The sequence below is a fragment of the Oreochromis niloticus genome, linkage group LG4 (assembly GCF_001858045.2).
Source record: "Oreochromis niloticus isolate F11D_XX linkage group LG4, O_niloticus_UMD_NMBU, whole genome shotgun sequence".
Lineage (NCBI taxonomy): Eukaryota > Metazoa > Chordata > Actinopteri > Cichliformes > Cichlidae > Oreochromis > Oreochromis niloticus.
The window spans coordinates 27,228,127-27,245,917 of NC_031969.2; the positions used below are offsets into that span (position 1 = coordinate 27,228,127).

General features: G+C 39.1%; 1 protein-coding gene across 1 annotated transcript in view; it reads right to left on the reverse strand.

Moving 5' to 3' along the window:
- rnd2 (Rho family GTPase 2) overlaps window positions 1-9,100 on the reverse strand; it is a 31,106-nt gene extending 22,006 nt beyond the window's left edge. The window contains exons 1-2 of the mRNA XM_003442017.5: window positions 8,740-9,100; window positions 8,173-8,260 (exon numbers count right to left, since the gene is read on the reverse strand). Of these exons, the coding sequence (XP_003442065.1) occupies window positions 8,173-8,260; window positions 8,740-8,841 (190 nt within the window). The 5' untranslated portion in view covers window positions 8,842-9,100. The remainder of the gene's footprint in view (window positions 1-8,172; window positions 8,261-8,739) is intronic.
- Between the last annotated feature and the right edge of the window lie 8,691 nt (window positions 9,101-17,791).

Here is a 17,791-nt window from a genome sequence, read left to right on the forward strand (position 1 = left end):
AAAGAACAGGCCTATTTATAAGTCATGTTTATGTGGATTTCAATTTGCAACATAATATGTACCCTGCAAAACTACCTGTACATATACATTTAAACACCTGTAATATTAATATTATTAATATTACCTGTAATAATAATAATAATATTAATATAACCTGTAATATTAGTTATGTGCTTTGTCATATGGTTTAGGCAATATTGTTTACTATAAATATGCTATGTGATATTTTTTGTACTCGATATAATCTTTTTTTCAAGGCTTATTTATAGGTCTTATCATTTATAAGTATTGTCTAACATTACCAGTTCTATCAACCAATGAAAATAATATGCATCAACACTATTAATATTAATATATTCTCATGTTGCACTGAATTAAAGGGAGGTCCCTTTAATTCTTTGTCATTTTTAGTAAAAACAGCTGCAATCAAAATTTGATCACTTTTTTGTGCATCTGTCATTATAATAGCTTAAGCCTTTTCTGTCAGTAGCACAGCGTGGCAAGACTTAAGAGCCGGTATGAACTCATCAAAAGCTTTAAGACTCTAAAAGACTTCTTTTAATTCTATCCAGTGAATGTTCAGTGCCTAATAACTTATCACTGTACTTTTTTTACAATGACATATTAACTAAGTAAAAGCCATATGCAGCCTATCAGCAGTGTGCAGTACTGTTCAGCAGTGGACATACTATTTAAGCAGATTATACGCTTTTGCCTGGTGCTCCGCATTAAGCTGACAGTTCACGGAGGCTGAGATGCGGTGAAGGAACGTGTGCTGATGAGTCTTAGCTTATAGTTGTATCCATGGGCACATTTACAGGTTCCTCTCACTGAAGAAGGTCATAAGGACTGGGAAGCTATATCCTCTGGGACCTGCCAGAAGTGCTGGGCAGATGGGCATTTGGACTACTCGAGGTGTTTTTGTATGCATGTAAAAATGGGTAGGAATATGTAAGCACATGTAGTACAGAACATCAGCCTGCATTGTGTGTGTGTTTGTGTTTGTGTGTGTATCAAAGTTTCACTGAGAGAGCAGACATTTTGTGTGGTAATTACAGCCTGTTTGTTCCATCAGTGTGCCTGGCTGCCTTCATGCAGCATTTCTGCACACCTCTTGCTTAACACGTTCCTAACTGCTAGTGACCCCAACGCAGTGATGTCTTGACTAATGGGCAATCAGAGATGGAGAACATCAACAGCTGAATAGAAAGAGGGGGGATAAACAGATAGCACAAAGATAAAGATGCATGAATTCAACTCTAAAAAAATTACCCTCACTTGTTCTATTTTAGCTTCCTTAATCTTCTCCCACACCTCCTTTAATGTAAAGAGAGCCATCGATTATTGATTCCTTGATACAATCTAACTATGACTCACAAAGTTCTGCTTGACTGCTTCAGAATAAAGGCATCCAGCCCAGAAGCCAGGAGTGCCAGCTGTCTCGAAACGATTGTCTACAAACCCCCTCACAAAGTCACGGTGCAATGGAGTGAAGCACTATGCACGAGGCCATCATTTTTCAAAAAGTTTAGGGGTAGAGTTTGTTCAAAAAGACGAAGAAGAAAAAGGAAGCAAAGATTCGTCTAAATTTCTCTCAGTTATTTACAACATGAGGTACACCTACCTCTCTACTCTAAGATATAGGATTATAATTAACAGGGTATTTTTGTTTTTTGTTTTGCAGGTTTGTCTGCTAACTTTATAACCAAAGAGACTGCAGGCTCATTCCAAAACTAAAATCATGCGGTTGACATAAAGGGGCCACAAGATACATTCTGTTATCAAGCTCTGGAAGCCCTTAAGGACTGAGTGATAGACCCTCCTCCAAAAATACCCTCACAGGCATTTCAGTATCTGTGTATGGAGACTGTCAAGGGTCTTTACCTTACACCAGAAAGTGTCTTGAGGCAGCTGTTGTTGTGAAATGGCATTCTATAAATAAAACTCAATTAAATAGAATTGACTTGGAGGTACAAAGACCAAAATCTATTTACAAGCTTTGCAAAATTCCAACAGTCACAAATCTAGTATTTTTTTCCAAACTGTGCCAGCTGTGCTTCCATGAAAATGAAAATAGCCAGTAAACTTGAAATGTGGATTCCTTTCTACAAACAAAATATCCAGTTACACCTGAGATGGATTGTTATGCTTTATCTAGAGTCTGCAGCCAACATCATCATCCTGAAAAAACATAGACAGATGTTGGCATTGTTTATAGACCATTTTAACATGCATAAATAATTACAAATAAAAAGCAGTTTTAATCCATTTACATTTATGTACATCAGAGTTCTGTCTCATCCATTACACGGTTGGACTGTTACAACCATTGCCTCTCTGTCCCTGATGTCAGCATGATAAACCCATTGATGCCAGTGCTTCAGTGCGTTCAAGGACTACCTCGAACCATCATTGAGGTAAGGTGCACAACATCAGTTAAACTTTAATTTTGGAACATTTTAAACATAGAAAACAACAAAAAACATCAGGAGATGGTTGTTCAGAGTTTAAATGTTTGCCGGGTAGCTCTTTGATGTCATACTTAGGCTCTGAGGTGCTCTGCCAAACACTATAATGCTTACAAAGTCAAAATGAATGTCTTTGTAGTAAGCTTAAACACTGTTTATCTTGTTCATCCTACTAACTGAGACAAAAAAGTATTAGTCTCAAACTAATCTCTCTAACTAAGGGCATGAGTTTGAGATATTAAACTAAGTGCTTTCATCTGATCCCTTATTTCCCAAGTGGTCAACACAGCACATGGAGTTGATGCAGGATTTAAATTGGATGCCCTTCTAGACACAACCACTTGCTTGCAGGCCTCTGATGCTGGATTTGTGCCTCCTCCTTGTGCCAAAGTGGGGATCTGTTGCATGCAAGTTGATCGTGTTAACCACTACACTCTGCAACCATCAGTTTGAGATATGAAACTGAAAGTCATGTTAACTTGATTCAGTATAAATCAAGGGATCATCAGTGGATCCTAGGGATTCATCCACCAGGGTCGGTGCATGCCTTCACTGAATTAATCCAAAATTAGTCACCTGGATGAAAGTAGAATACTTACCAAAATGCCAGCTGATGACTTATCACTCCCTAAAAAGTAACAATTTGTTACTTTTCTTGTCTCACATGAGAGTAAACTGAATATCTGAGAAAAAGCAAATAGTCTTTTCTACTAGCCACGTGGCTGGTGGACCAGCAACAGCTAGTTCTTGGGCACTTCTGGCATAGCCAGTGAACATGCAGGTTACAGCCTCTTTTTAAATCAGTTTTTCACAAATGCAAATAAATTTAAAACAACTAACAAAACAGTGAATGGTAGTTTTAAAGCTTGGTGGGTCACCAGAACATGGAATAAAGACTGGCTATTAATGGAAAAAATAATCTCGTCTTTTACTCTAGATTCTACATTAAGGAAATATCTGATCATAGGAGTTAACTATTTTGTAACCATTTCAATAACTTCTTTAAAAATTGAAATAATATAAAAAATAATTGTCGCATTGTATGCTGTTTGTGAGCAAAAACGTGTGTGTGAAACCAGACTTTTTAAACTTCTTCAACAATTGTTTGTTTAATTAGAGACAAAAACAGTTATTTTAGGTTACAGTATTTCACCAGCCTTGCACTTCTTCTGTTTACTCATTACCTGAAACTGTCAAGCTGGAACAGGTTCCCAGTGCAGGTGAGTGCCTTCCAGCTTTCTGTGCATCATCAAAACCTGTTTTCGTTTAGGCAGCTATTGCCCTGGGCTGGTTCGGCAAAGAGTATGAACAACTTTACGGTTTGAGCTCTGCGCATACATTCAGGCTTGTGAACAGCGTTTGAAATGATGTCGTCATCCTCCCGACAGGGTGTTGACAAAAATAAACAAAAGGTGTATTTACAGTCTGCGGTTAAATATGCAGCTACTTTCCAACAAGTCCAATGACCTATAGAGCAGCTAAAATTGGAACTTGTTCAGAGGAAAGTGAAGAAATCTAAGAATGTATGTATTTAATTATTTAATGTTGAGTCCTGCAGTAGTAATTCAGAGAGGATGAGCTGAAAGGCTATACAAGCCAAGAGCAGACAAAGTTATCTCTAGTGATCAACATAGTCCCTACTCAGATAATATCAGGTCTGATAGAACATTCTGAGCATCCTCCACCTCCAGTGAGCCGTAGGTTTGGGTGCAGAGGAGACTCCGTTGATTTTATATCTGCTCTGCGTTGTGATTGTAGTTCATTCATTGTCCATTAAATATTAATCAAGCAGAAAGTGTTGAGGAATGCAAAACCCACTGAACTCGGAATGTTTTCACAGGCCGCTGGATGTCCTACCAGTCCACTGCACTGAGTATGTGGAGTTTAAAGAGCATAAAGACACCAGGAATGTTGGAAAGTTGGTGTGAGAGGAGGGAGACAGCCAGACTGTGACTAAGGTAGCGCTGGCACTGGGAGTGGTGTTACACACTTGTTAGTGTCTCTCAAGTCAAAAACAATCACACCTCTGACTGTGAAAACACACGGAAGTTTTTTAATGAGAACGCGCACAACTTCAACTGTGGAATACTCATTAGAGGTTAGGGGCTCGGAAGCTCATAAGAGTGGTAATTTAATTTAAGAGTCTGTTATCCAGGTGTAGATTAACAATCTGTGACATTTTCATACAGATAAGTTCCTGCTTCCTGTCTTCTCTGCAGAGCACTGCTCCAAATTGAAACCAGTTCAACAAAGCTTTTATAGATTTTGTTGCGAACACCCAGAGTCAGGCAGGTCTGTTGCAGGAAAAAAAATCCTCCACAGCACAGCAAGTGATGTGCTTCATGTTCCCAGCAGCAACAGAACTTTGTTTGGAAATAAACAGAGAAAGAACAATGTGCTCGGAATCGGAAACTATAGACAACATTGTTGATCCGACACAGAAAAATCAACAGAAGCTCAGAAATTTCATCTACTGAACTCCTCAGGTTAAAAGTGATGAAGATAGGATCTGAATGACAAGTGAGCTCGAGGAAGTAAGTTGCAAAATAACAGCACAGCATGAGCGATTAGTACCAACCATGTCAGCAAAAGAAGAAAGGAAAACAAGATGCCTGTGGATTGCTACTTAAAAGTGTTGGGCTTCACGTGAGAATCAGGTCAGGCATTACAGAGACAGCTGTGAAGAGAAACACAAACAGACGTGAAGGTACTGCTGTGGGAACTTTGGGAAAACTCGACCTGTCATGAATTGGACTTTTAAGAAACAGCATGCACACCTCTCACTGAAGTATTACTCTCAGGCCAAAGCTACAGGAAATCTTTCTCAGGCATCTTTACCATAATGGGAAGAGAGGATGAGTGCCTCATTGCCTCAGGCTCAGTAAAAACTCCTGACTCGCTGACTACCAAAGAGGCCCACGAGCATCAACAGTTATCACTAATGATCTCTGATAAGTTATCACCGACCCACGCTGATATTTTGACCACTTGACAGCTTATGTTGCTTTTAAAGTAAATTAAAAAACAGATACATGCACTGCTGAAACCGACTACACCATCTATCACCATGTCATGTAACACGGACACACATTTATCCAAATATAGCGTGTTTACTTTCTCTTTTTATTTTCTCTTTTGAATTCCATTCAATCACCGTCTAATTGATTTAATTCTCCAGATGGTCTAGAGCCAAATGCAGGGAAGAATACAAAGTACAGCTGAAGGTTGCCCTCTGATTCCCATAAGCTGTCTGACCTCCCTGTTTCTGCTTAATACGTCTTAAAATACCCATATGTTTAGGGAGTTCTATAAAAACTGCACATGCACAAACATACAGATTTACAGGAAGTGATGACCTCAATTAGATAAACAGCTTACCTTTGTTCTCACCCATCCTGCAAAGATGAGACCTTGTGGAAGAACTGAAATTATGGTGACCAAGTGAATCAGTGGTTGGCTTCCATGCAAGAGTGAACGCTGGGAGCATTTCTAAATGGTTATATCCATTTAACCTTACTGGAGAAATGTGAAACAGGCGAGAAGCAAGTTGTTTAAATAGCCTCGCCTCAAACGGCAATCAATAATGTTTTGTGAACTGAGCCCGGCCACAGCAGGCAGACTACAGCAGCAATTAAAAGGGAGACAAAAGTTTATGAGAAGAGGCTGAAAGTGAGACAATAATGCGTGTATAAATGGAGTGGAAAAAATTGGAGAGCAACGGGAAAATTGATTGATGCAAACATTAGGTCAAAATGAAAATGTCCAGTGGATTGTAGTTGCACCTGTACAGATAACAGCATGTGTTTACCCGCTATTGGTCTTTCATTGTCTGTTCCCTTTAAGGTCAGCTTTGTCAAGAACACTTGCAAGAGCCTCACAGAGTAAATTCACAGGTCAAAGTTCACCAAAGATGACTGTATGCCAGGCATGTCAAGACATTTTATAGCACCGATCACTGTGATTTTACTTAAATTAACTGATAAAGTCTGAAATACTTGACCAATGATAAATGACTGTGTGACCCAAGAGAGTCCCAAGAGTCTCTGCACTGAACTGCTGGCGACGGTGCTTATGGTGCATGAAAGAAAATTAAAGCAGAGCATGAGAATGGGAGCCGTAGGAGGACAGAGGGTGAAGCAATAAAAAAATCAGACTCAAATAAAGGAACGATGGGAGACATGCTATTTTCTTCAGATGAAAGCCTTTTCCATCTAAGTGTGAGCCAATTATTTTTCTTGTTGAGAGAAAATATGAACATCTGTGTTTGCCGTGAATCAGTGAATAATGGCAGACCACACAAGGACCTCTGAATGTGCACACACACAGAAGCACATAGGCAAACACACACACACACACACATTTGCCCTGTGGGCTGGGTGACGTCATGTTTGTTGTAGGGTGGGCGGCTCCTGATTGAAGATTAACGTCTAAAACTGCCAAAGGTGCTTTAGGCTTTTAAAGATGGACAGAAGCACAACATTCCCACATTAGACTCTTACAGCTGAGAGATAAGGAACTCTTCTAAGTTGTAGCCCAGGGCCTGAGAGGACCTGGAACCCCTGACTGACAGGCTCAAGCAGATTTACTCTTTGGGGCTGACATGAGGTTCAAGAAAAAACAACATTCTTTGGCTGACTGGTCTTGTAACATAAAAATGCTCTCATAGTCTTTCCCAAGACAGTTTTAGGTTTGGGAATGTTTATAGTAACATAAAAGAATTCCCTCTGGAAGGATCCCATACACACTGCTACAACTACTGAGCCATGTCACCGGTCAGATAACTGGCAGGAGCCTCTGGCATGAGATGACTGTGACATGCAGCATCTCAGATGCACATAGCTTTAAATCTAACCATACTGACAAGACAGGGATAGATCCTGGCTTCCTATGCAGGAGTCCTACAGCCTGGTCATACACCACCAAAATAAAGATGATTTGTTTTCAGAGCATATCAGCATGTTCAAATTAGACATTTTTAATGACTGCACAATTCAAGTTAGAAAGCCCCTGAAAGTAATGAATGTGTATGGAGTTGAAAATAAACGTAATTAATTAATTTCTCACAGGGTTGAGGAATGAAGTCCATTCATGAATGATTTGTCAGCAAATTACTTAATAAAATATCCAAAGGAAACAAAACTTTATATAAATCTTGATCGGATGTCTGAAAATGTGTAAAATGGGGAAACTTAATCAAACGAGCAGACAAAGATTAGCCCAGTACTAGCCAGTATGTCAGCCAACTGCTGCATCCATCTAAATCTGAGGAAAGCTCTTAAATGGGTATAGCAGTTACTGGTCCCTTCAGGCCCATCCTGTCTGAATTATCCACGCCATAACCCCTTTCTCCTCCCCACAGTTGCCTGACCCTGAGCCAGATCATGAGAAGAGGCAGCCACACACAGTGGACAACTCATGAAAGAATGCAAACACAAGACACAGAGAGACATGGCTGGCACCAAAGTTTCCAGCACTAGCAGATGTCCTGAGTTGAAAAAAAAAAGTCTAAAAACAAAAGACATCTCGAGTTGGCTAGGTCAAAGCAATTTGTCAAAGAGATGACTGCTGAAAAAGTTGGAGAGGGAGTTGGAGGCAGTGCCACCCTGTCGCACCCAGGGACAGGCACCACGGCAGGGCTAGGAGACGATTGATTTGATGTCAGCCTCTAAGACACAGCACAGACAGAGACGTGAAATAGTCTTACCTGAGGTGTCCCACATATTCAGTTCAATCCGGTGCTTCTCTATTTCAAAACTGGCTGTGTAGTTTTCAAACACTGTGGGCACATAGTTCTGAAAATAAAAGATTTATTTTAGTTACCAGATGAAAAGGGGCATAATAAGCCTCTGTTTATAGTGACTGTGATTAGACTGCTGAGAGTATGACATTTGAAACGATGCAGCTGACAAATAAAATAAAGGCAGACACATTTCACAGCTGGGCTGCCACAAATGCTTTCGGGGATATTATGTATAGAAACACAGCAAAGACAAAGCCTTAAAGTTTTGTAGCCTGTATTGGAGACACTACAGTTCATTTAGTCATTTTACAGTCCTTTATTTCATGTCTGCTCTACAGTTCTTTTCCTCTCTTTTCTTTGAGCATTAGTGTGTTTAGACAGGTGGATGTAACCTGCCGGATTAGTGCTGAAACTGAGCTGCCGAGTAGAATGTTACATTTAAATGCCGGTGCTGTAGTTATTCATAAACTCCGCGGTTCCCTCCTCTACAGAAAGACCCAAGTTTAGACTTTTTTTTATAGCTGGACCTACCTCTGGGTAGCAGTCCTTGGCAAAAACGTGCAGGAGCGCAGTTTTCCCACATTGCGTATCCCCGACCACCACAATCTTGCAACGGCTCCCTAGACTGTCCATGGTTTGTCCGTCAGACGTGTATTCTTGACACGGGAAGGTGTTGCATCCAGCATCCGATAAGAGGCGCAGCGGAATTCAACACTTTGAAGAAAAATTAGCAAATACATGCGCAGAGCCGGTGCGCTTTATCCAGCTTCTGCTGTCCGACGCGCAGTGCCCCGGTCCCACTGACACACTCCGTCTGACTCGTCCGCTTCGGTAACTACGAGCAGGACGCGCACAGCCCACCCTGGAAACTCCGCTACTTTGATTACTGGCCACGCCTTCCTCATTTTCACGTCTGAGCCACATCGCTCACATGTTGTATGCTCCTCTTATTATTATTAGAAATTAAGGTCCAACTGTACAAATGGTTCAGAGGGTTTGTTTTTCTCTTGTATGATTTTACTGAAATAGCGACCCAGTGTTCATGGAAACGAATCAGTGCTATTTTATCCCTGCAGTGATTGTATTCTGTTGCATCAGAAACCTAATTAAGTCCACAAGAATGATATCACTAGGTTATGACTAACGCTATAGACTACAGCTAATTATCTCAAAGTTAATAAGGACTCAGTATTATGTCCTTATTAACTTAGCTGTGTGATATTTCATGATGAAACACGTTTTACATAAAATTGGAGCATCTTCTTAAATCTGCCTTTTCCCTTTTAAAAAAGGCCTATTTAATATAAAATGAATAAATACGTAATAAGAAAAAATTCAAAGCCTGCTCAGTAACGTTTTGTGATGGATTTTGATTTACTTACAGACCAGATACAGGGGAGGAATTATACTTTTTGCTGATAAACTGCTGTAAATAGGCTTACATTTATGGATGTGTTTATCATCATTTTAAACACAGAGCTATAACTATAGTATGGAGACGTTAAAGAGGTAAATTCTAATTTGCCATTCAGATTTACATGGTCTTATTAGCCCTAATGTGTCTTTGAGAATATACATTATTAAATGTTTGTTATGTGTTATTTTTTAAATGCTTTTTAGGTATTTTTAGGAGGGATAGCTGTTTGTCTTATGATAATTACCAAATGTAAAACCTTATTTCACTGTTGGCAAAGCTGCATAAATGCTCAGGACATTGTGCCCCCTCGATTTAATGCCAACATGACCTTTTAATGGTGATACAATAAATGCAGCATACCATGATAAAATAGTCCATCAAATTAAGTAGTTAGAGGTGAATGGGCTGTTTTATGGCTCTTGCAGCCCTTCAATTAGTTGATATTCCTTAGAAGTGCGTGCCCCGCAGGGGAGTTAATGTTTTTGTGAATGAGATAATGAAATGACGCGGTACCACGTGCCAAGACACAGCGCTTGACTTAGCGCTGGTTGTTTGAAGACCGACACCGCCTCCTTGTGGACGAAAAAACTATCAGCTCATATAAATATGGGCTATACAACGGCAGTGACCCCAAGTCATAACTTTATCAGTCAATCAATCACACTTTATTTGTTTAGCATCTAAAATATAGGTTAGTGCAGTTCAAAATGCTTCATAGATTAAGGACAAGCCAATAAGAGAATAGACATATCAAGAATTAAGAAAACAAAAATATGCAGCAATAAGCAACTTTAAACTACTCAAAAAGTTTGTTTGTATTAATGAAAGAAATAAATCTGAATAGGGCTATGAGCAGAGAGATGCCTCTGTTCAATAAGTTGTTCTAATCCTGGATGTAAAGATTTTTTTTTTTTTTAAAGTTCATTGAAGCACTTGAGAATGTCACATTTTTCACCTAAATTACCTGAATCTTTTACAGTAAGAGCTGACATCTCGTCTGTGGTTACATCCCTGTACAACGTTTTATTATTTTCCAAAAGGAGTTGGGATCAATTCAATTCAATTCAATTTTATTTATATAGCGCCAAATCACAACAAAAGTCGCCTCAAGGCGCTTTATATTGTACAGTAGATAGCACAATAATAAATACAGAGAAAAACCCAACAATCATATGACCCCCTATGAGCAAGCACTTTGGCGACAGTGGGAAGGAAAAACTCCCTTTTAACAGGAAGAAACCTCCGGCAGAACCAGGCTCAGGGAGGGGCGGCCATCTGCTGCGACCGGTTGGGGTGAAAGAAGGAAAACAGGATAAAGACATGCTGTGGAAGAGAGACAGAGATTAATAACAGATATGATTCGATGCAGAGAGGTCTATTAGCACATAGTGAGTGAGAAAGGTGACTGGAAGGGAAAAACTCAATGCATCATGGGAATCCCCGGCAGCCTACGTCTATTGCAGCATAACTAAGGGAGGATTCAGGGTCACCTGGTCCAGCCCTAACTATATGCTTTAGCAAAAAGGAAAGTTTTAAGCCTAATCTTGAAAGTAGAGATAGTGTCTGTCTCCCGAATCCAAACTGGAAGTTGGTTCCACAGAAGAGGGGCCTGAAAACTGAAGGCTCTGCCTCCCATTCTACTTTTAAATACTCTAGGAACAACAAGTAGGCCTGCAGTGCAAGAGCGAAGTGCTCTAATAGGGTGATATGGTACTACAAGGTCATTAAGATAAGATGGGGCCTGATTATTTAAGACCTTGTATGTGAGGAGCAGGATTTTGAATTCAATTCTGGATTTAACAGGAAGCCAATGAAGGGAAGCCAAAACAGGAGAAATATGCTCTCTCTTTCTAGTCCCTGTCAGTACCCTTGCTGCAGCATTTTGGATTAGCTGAAGGCTTTTCAGCGAGTTTTTAGGACATCCTGATAATAAAGAATTACAGTAGTCCAGCCTGGAAGTAATAAATGCATGAACTAGTTTTTCAGCATCACTCTGAGACAGGATATTTCTAATTTTAGAAATGTTGCGCAAATGGAAGAAAGCAGTCTTACATATTTGTTTAATATGTGCGTTGAAGGACATGTCCTGGTCAAAAATGACTCCAAGGTTCCTCACAGAATTACTGGAGGCCAAGGTAATGCCATCCAGAGTAAGAATCTGCTTAGATACCATATTTCTAAGATTTTCAGGGCCGAGTACAATAACCTCAGTTTTATCTGAATTAAGAAGCAGAAAGTTAGCGGCCATCCAGGTCTTTATGTCTTTAAGACATTCCTGCAGTTTAACTAATTGGTCTGTGATACCTGGCTTCATGGATAGATAGAGCTGCGTGTCATCTGCATAGCAGTGAAAATTTATGCTATGTCTTCTAATGATGCTGCCTAAGGGAAGCATGTATAATGTAAATAGAATTGGTCCTAGCACTGAACCCTGTGGAACTCCATAATTGACCTTAGTGTGTGAAGAGGACTCTCCATTTACATGTACAAATTGGAGTCTATTAGATAGATATGATACAAACCACTGCAGTGCAGTACCTGTAATACCTACAGCATGTTCTAATCGCTCTAATAGGATATTATGGTCAACAGTATCAAACGCAGCACTGAGGTCTAGCAGGACAAGCACAGAGATGAGTCCACTGTCAGAGGCCATAAGAAGATCATTTGTAACCTTCACTAAAGCTGTTTCTGTGCTGTGCTGAGCTCTGAAACCTGACTGAAACTCTTCAAATAAGCCATTCCTCTGCAGATGATCAGTTAGCTGTTTGACAACTACTCTTTCAAGGATTTTTGATATGAAAGGAAGGTTGGAGATTGGCCTATAATTAGCTAAGACAGCTGGGTCTAGAGATGGCTTTTTAAGTAAAGGTTTAACTACAGCCAGCTTGAAGGCCTGTGGTACATAGCCGATTATTAGAGATAGGTTGATCATATTTAAGATTGAAGCATTAATTAATGGCAGGACTTCTTTGAGCAGTTTTGTAGGAATGGGGTCTAAAAGACACGTTGATGGTTTGGAGGAATTAATTATTGAAGTTAACTCAGAAAGATCAATTGGAGAAAAAGAGTCTAACTTAACATTGATGGTACTAAAAGTAGCTGTAGATAATGTTACATCTGTGGGATGATTATTGGTAATTTTTTCTCTAATGATAAAAATTTTATTTGTGAAGAAGTTCATGAAGTCATTACTAGTTAACGTTAAAGGGATTGTTGGCTCAGTAGAGCTCTGACTTTTTGTCAGCCTGGCTACAGTGCTGAAGAGAAACCTGGGGTTGTTCTTATTTTCTTCAATCAGTGACGAATAGTAAGATGTTCTGGCTTTGCGGAGGGCTTTCTTATAAAGCAGCAAACTATTTCTCCAGGCTAAATGATGATCCTCTAAATTTGTGACACGCCATTTCCTCTCCAGCTTACGAGTTATCTGCTTTAGGCTACGTGTTTGAGAATTATACCACGGAGTCAGGGACTTTGGATTTGAGGCCTTAGTTTTCACAGGAGCTACAGTATCCAGAGTCGTACGTAGTGAGGAGGTAAAATTATTAACAAGATAATCGACCTCTGTTGGAGTAGCGTTCAGATAGCTGCTCTGCTCTATGTTGGTACAGGGCATTGAAGATGATAACAGTGGGTGGATTATATTCTTAAACTTAGTTACAGCACTTTCGGAAAGACATCTACTTTGATAAAGTCTACTCTCCACTGCTGTGTAATCAATTATTGTAAATGTAAATGTTATCAGGAAATGATCAGACAGCAGAGGGTTTTCAGGAAACACTGTTACATGTTCAGTTTCTATGCCATATGTTAAAACAAGATCTAGAGTGTGATTAAAGTGGTGGGTGGGTTCTTTTACATTTTGAGAGAAGCCAATTGAGTCTAATAACAGATTAAATGCGATGTTGAGGCTGTCATTTTTAGCATCTACATGGATGTTAAAATCACCCACAATAATTATTTTATCTGAGCTGAGCACTAAATCAGATAAAAAGTCTGAGAAATCAGAGAGAAACTCTGTGTAAGGCCCAGGTGGACGATAGATGATAACAAGTAAGACTGGTTTCTGAGTTTTACAGCTGGGGTGGACGAGGCTAAGCATCAGGCTTTCAAATGAATTAAAAGTCTGTCTTGGTCTTTCGTTAATTAATAGGCTGGTGTGAAAAATTGCTGCCACACCGCCCCCTCGGCCTGTGCTTCGGGATTTCTGGTAGTTAGAATGACTCGGGGGTGTTGATTCATTTAAACTAACATACTCATCCTGCTGCAACCAGGTTTCTGTAAGGCAGAGTAAATCGATTTGTTGATCAATTATTAAATCATGTACTAACAGAGACTTGGAGGAGAGAGACCTAATATTTAATAATCCACATTTCACTGTTTTACTCTTTGGTTCAGATGTGGATACTGTATTGTTCTTTCTTTGTGATTTTTTATGTTTAAGTTGTTTATTGCTGGTTTTTGGTTTGTTTTTTGTCTTTTTGGGAGCTGACACAGTCTCAATGGAGATGGGTTTTTGGGGGGGTAGCAGGAGGAGAGAAGCTGCAGAGAGGCGTGTAAGACTGCAACTCTGCTTCCTGGTCCCAACTCTGGATAGTCATATTTTGGGGGGTTTAATAAATTTGTCCATATTTCTAGAAATGAGAGCTGCTCCATCCAAAGTGGGATGGATGCCGTCTCTCCTAACAAGACCAGGTTTCCTCCAGAAGGTTTGCCAATTATCTATGAAGCCCACATCGTTTCTGGGACACCACTCAGACAGCCAGCAATTTAAGGAGAACATGCGGCTAAACATGTCACTCCTGGTCTGATTGGGGAGGTTTGGTGTTCAGTGGTTTTTGAGGTAGAATTCTGATTAGGCCTTTTTTAATTAAAGAGGTTGAACGATTTCCGAGCTGTCTAAAAATTAGCCAGTGTGCCTCAGAGTTAGCTTTTCTGGCCCAGCCGGCATCTCTCTCTGTGAGGAGATGGAACAGAAAAAAATAAGGATTGTCTCAGCTTTTTTCTCTAAATTTGTGAGAGGGCACATGTTTATCTATAATTTTGATAAAAGCATCATAAAAGTATTTTTACACTGGGTCTACATCAGTAAACCTAGTGTGGTAGCTCGGTAGATTCTATTCTAGTCTCAGCCTGTAAATCATGGGGGGGGGGATCAAGGAAATACTTAAAATCGTGTTTAAATTATTATTTAACTATTTGTGGTCTTGATTATGAGGGCTTTGCAGCTACCACTCAGTGTTCAACAATATCATTTACATATATACCAGTACAGGATAAATTGATGAGTGATGATTTTTCTGGGCATTGAAGATTTGCGTGAGTTCTGAGACAGAAAACATCAGCACCCATCACTCAATCAAATCTTATTTTCTATAGCACAATTGATGGATCTTAGTGCTGTTCAGTGCTTCACAGATGACTAATAGGCCAATAATTAAAACTGCATTAAAAAAATTAATAAAATTACCATGATTTGCCGTAATAAGCAATTATATAAATTAATTAAAGAGATTAAAAATCAAAGACATAAGTCTTAATAAGAAATACATCTGGGGAAGATTAGAATATAGAATACGGTAATATAGAGATAATACTGATATATTATAAAGGTGGAAGTAAGGGCTGAAAAAAACAAGGCCCTACAAAACATGAAAAGCTCAAAAAATGTAATCTGGGTAAATTCAGAGTATCTTTGCTTTTGTTGATATTGCTTTTTGTGCAATATTTTCATTTCCTGTCTTGCTTTACCATCATTTTTGTTCATTTTGCCTTCCTCTGCATTCTATATTGGATAACTCGCTCATGCACACCTGAGCTAAATATTAACATTCATGTTACCAGGTTTCATCACTATGTATCATACCACAACAATATGTTGAAAGTATTTTGCCAGGGTTTATATGTGATTTTGGTTACAGGCCTTCTGTAACTGTTTGCTCTAACTTTACCAGTCTAACATTTCAAGAGCTTAAATTTACATGAACAGAATTCTATTCACATTCATTGTAATAGTAAAGCGATAAAGAATATTAATGCCCACATAGATGTTACAATGGACGACCCCTTATTTCTTTACATTTTGCTACCAAGTAGCCAGACATTTGTGTCAATTTTTAAAAGTGTGCCTGAGCAATAGTTCTCCAGGTTTTGTCAAATTATTCTTTGGATATTGGCTGCTTTTTCACTTATTTTTAGTGCAGTCTTTATACCTGACCAGTTTAATAGGAATGCGTTTTTTTGTGTGTGTTTTTGCTTTTCTTTGGGATGTCATGGGATGAATCAGTGTTTTGTCTAAACATAACAGACAATAAAGGATCCGTTTCAAATTGTCTCTTTAGGCAATTTGTTACAAGCTGTTTTTTGCAAAATTACAATTTGATGCCTTTCTTTTAGTTGAATCTATAAAAAAAGAGAAAGATAATACAGTTTGACAGTTTTGCACCACCAAGGCAATTCCCTAGGAGCTATTAGCTGAAAACTTAGAACATCTCTGCATGGTGTGCAAATCGTCCTTAAGAAACTGAGGAAACTGGACAAATAAAGAATAAAAGAAGAAGTGGCAGGCCTAAAAAACTATCTACAGCATTTCAAAAGTATCTGTCCTAAAGAAACAGGAAAGAATTCAGCAAAGACCAAACATAGGACCTGAGAGATGCATCTGGCTCTTCAGTCGTGTTTTCAGAAGTCTCATTAGAAATGGTGTCAGTAGATGAGTGGCTGTCAAGAAGTCATTCTTAAGGAAAAGAAACAGGAGGAAAAGGCTGAAATATGCCAACATACACAAGAACTGGATTGAAAATCAGTGAAATCAGGCTTTACGGTCTCATCAATCCATATTTGAACATTTTCTTTCAAATTATCATCAATATGTACGAAAGAAGTCAGGAGAGAGGTAAAACAGTGATTGTCTACAATTATCTGTAAAACATGGTTCTCTGTCATGGTTTGGGGCTATAATTCAGCAGTGCTGTTAAAAGCATACCTGAATCAAAAAGCAATGGATTGGCTTTCCGAGAGCTTGGACTTCATCTTGAAAGAGAACAGAACAAAAGACATCCAACATCCAAAGAACAGCTTTGAATGTCCTTCAAGAGGCCTGGAGAACTATTTCTGAAAACTCTTAAATGACGAGAAAGAGCATTCAGGCTGTGCTGAAGAATAAAGATGCTCATACCAAATATTGACTTTCAAACTTGTTAGAATTGTACAATTTGTTTTTGCCTTGTGTACTATGTATATTTATTTCAATGAATTTGAGTGAAATGAGTCTTTAAAAAAGTAAATACTCCATGTTGGAGTCATAAGAGCAGCAGGTGGCAGTATTCATTCATTATTAAAGCAGGCTTTTGGTTTGTTTTACTCGGGGACCAAAGACCTGTAGCATGCAGAAATTTAGGATGTTTTCAAGATCATTATCAGTTTAAGAAAACTTGTGTACATTTTAATAACTATATCTAAAGCCTTCGTGGAGTTTAATTTTACTTAAATAGCATACCTCTGTTAAGGGAACTGGAGACCTGGATTGTTAAAATAGCTGAACACGAGGGAAACAATACCTCACACAAGAAAAAGAGACAGCCTTACTTACTCTGCAGACTGCAATAACCACTCACATTACCCACGTTGCATTTATTTTCCTAAATGCATCAGTGTTTACAGTAAAAAGTGGGAGATTTGCATTCACCCTAATGTTGACTGTTCGGTCTGCTTTACCTGTCAGCAGATGGGTGTAGTGTTCTGCCATTGCCAGTTTATCATTATGACTGTGCTGAATACTGCTAAATGCTAAGAGATGCTTGACAGCCTACTCAGCCAGCAAATTCATTACACCCATGGATTAATAGTGCAGAGATGGCAGTGGTTCATTCAACACCAAACTATAACCAATTTATAAATGCCCAGTGGGTGATCATCTTATTTCCAAGCTTTCAGTTTCTGTAAACATGCCAAGTACAACTGATTGAGGCTGAAGGCTTTACAGGGAAATTATTACAGTCTGCATTTTATTTCAAACCCAACATAAAAACTGAACCGTATTGCCTTTTCACTTTGAAACACTCACATTTTGAACGTCCCTCCAGGTCAGCCTTTGTGGCAGTTGTACCTGTAATGCTAAGATCAAAAAGTGTTGGGTGGATCTAATGGATTAAGGCACACACATAC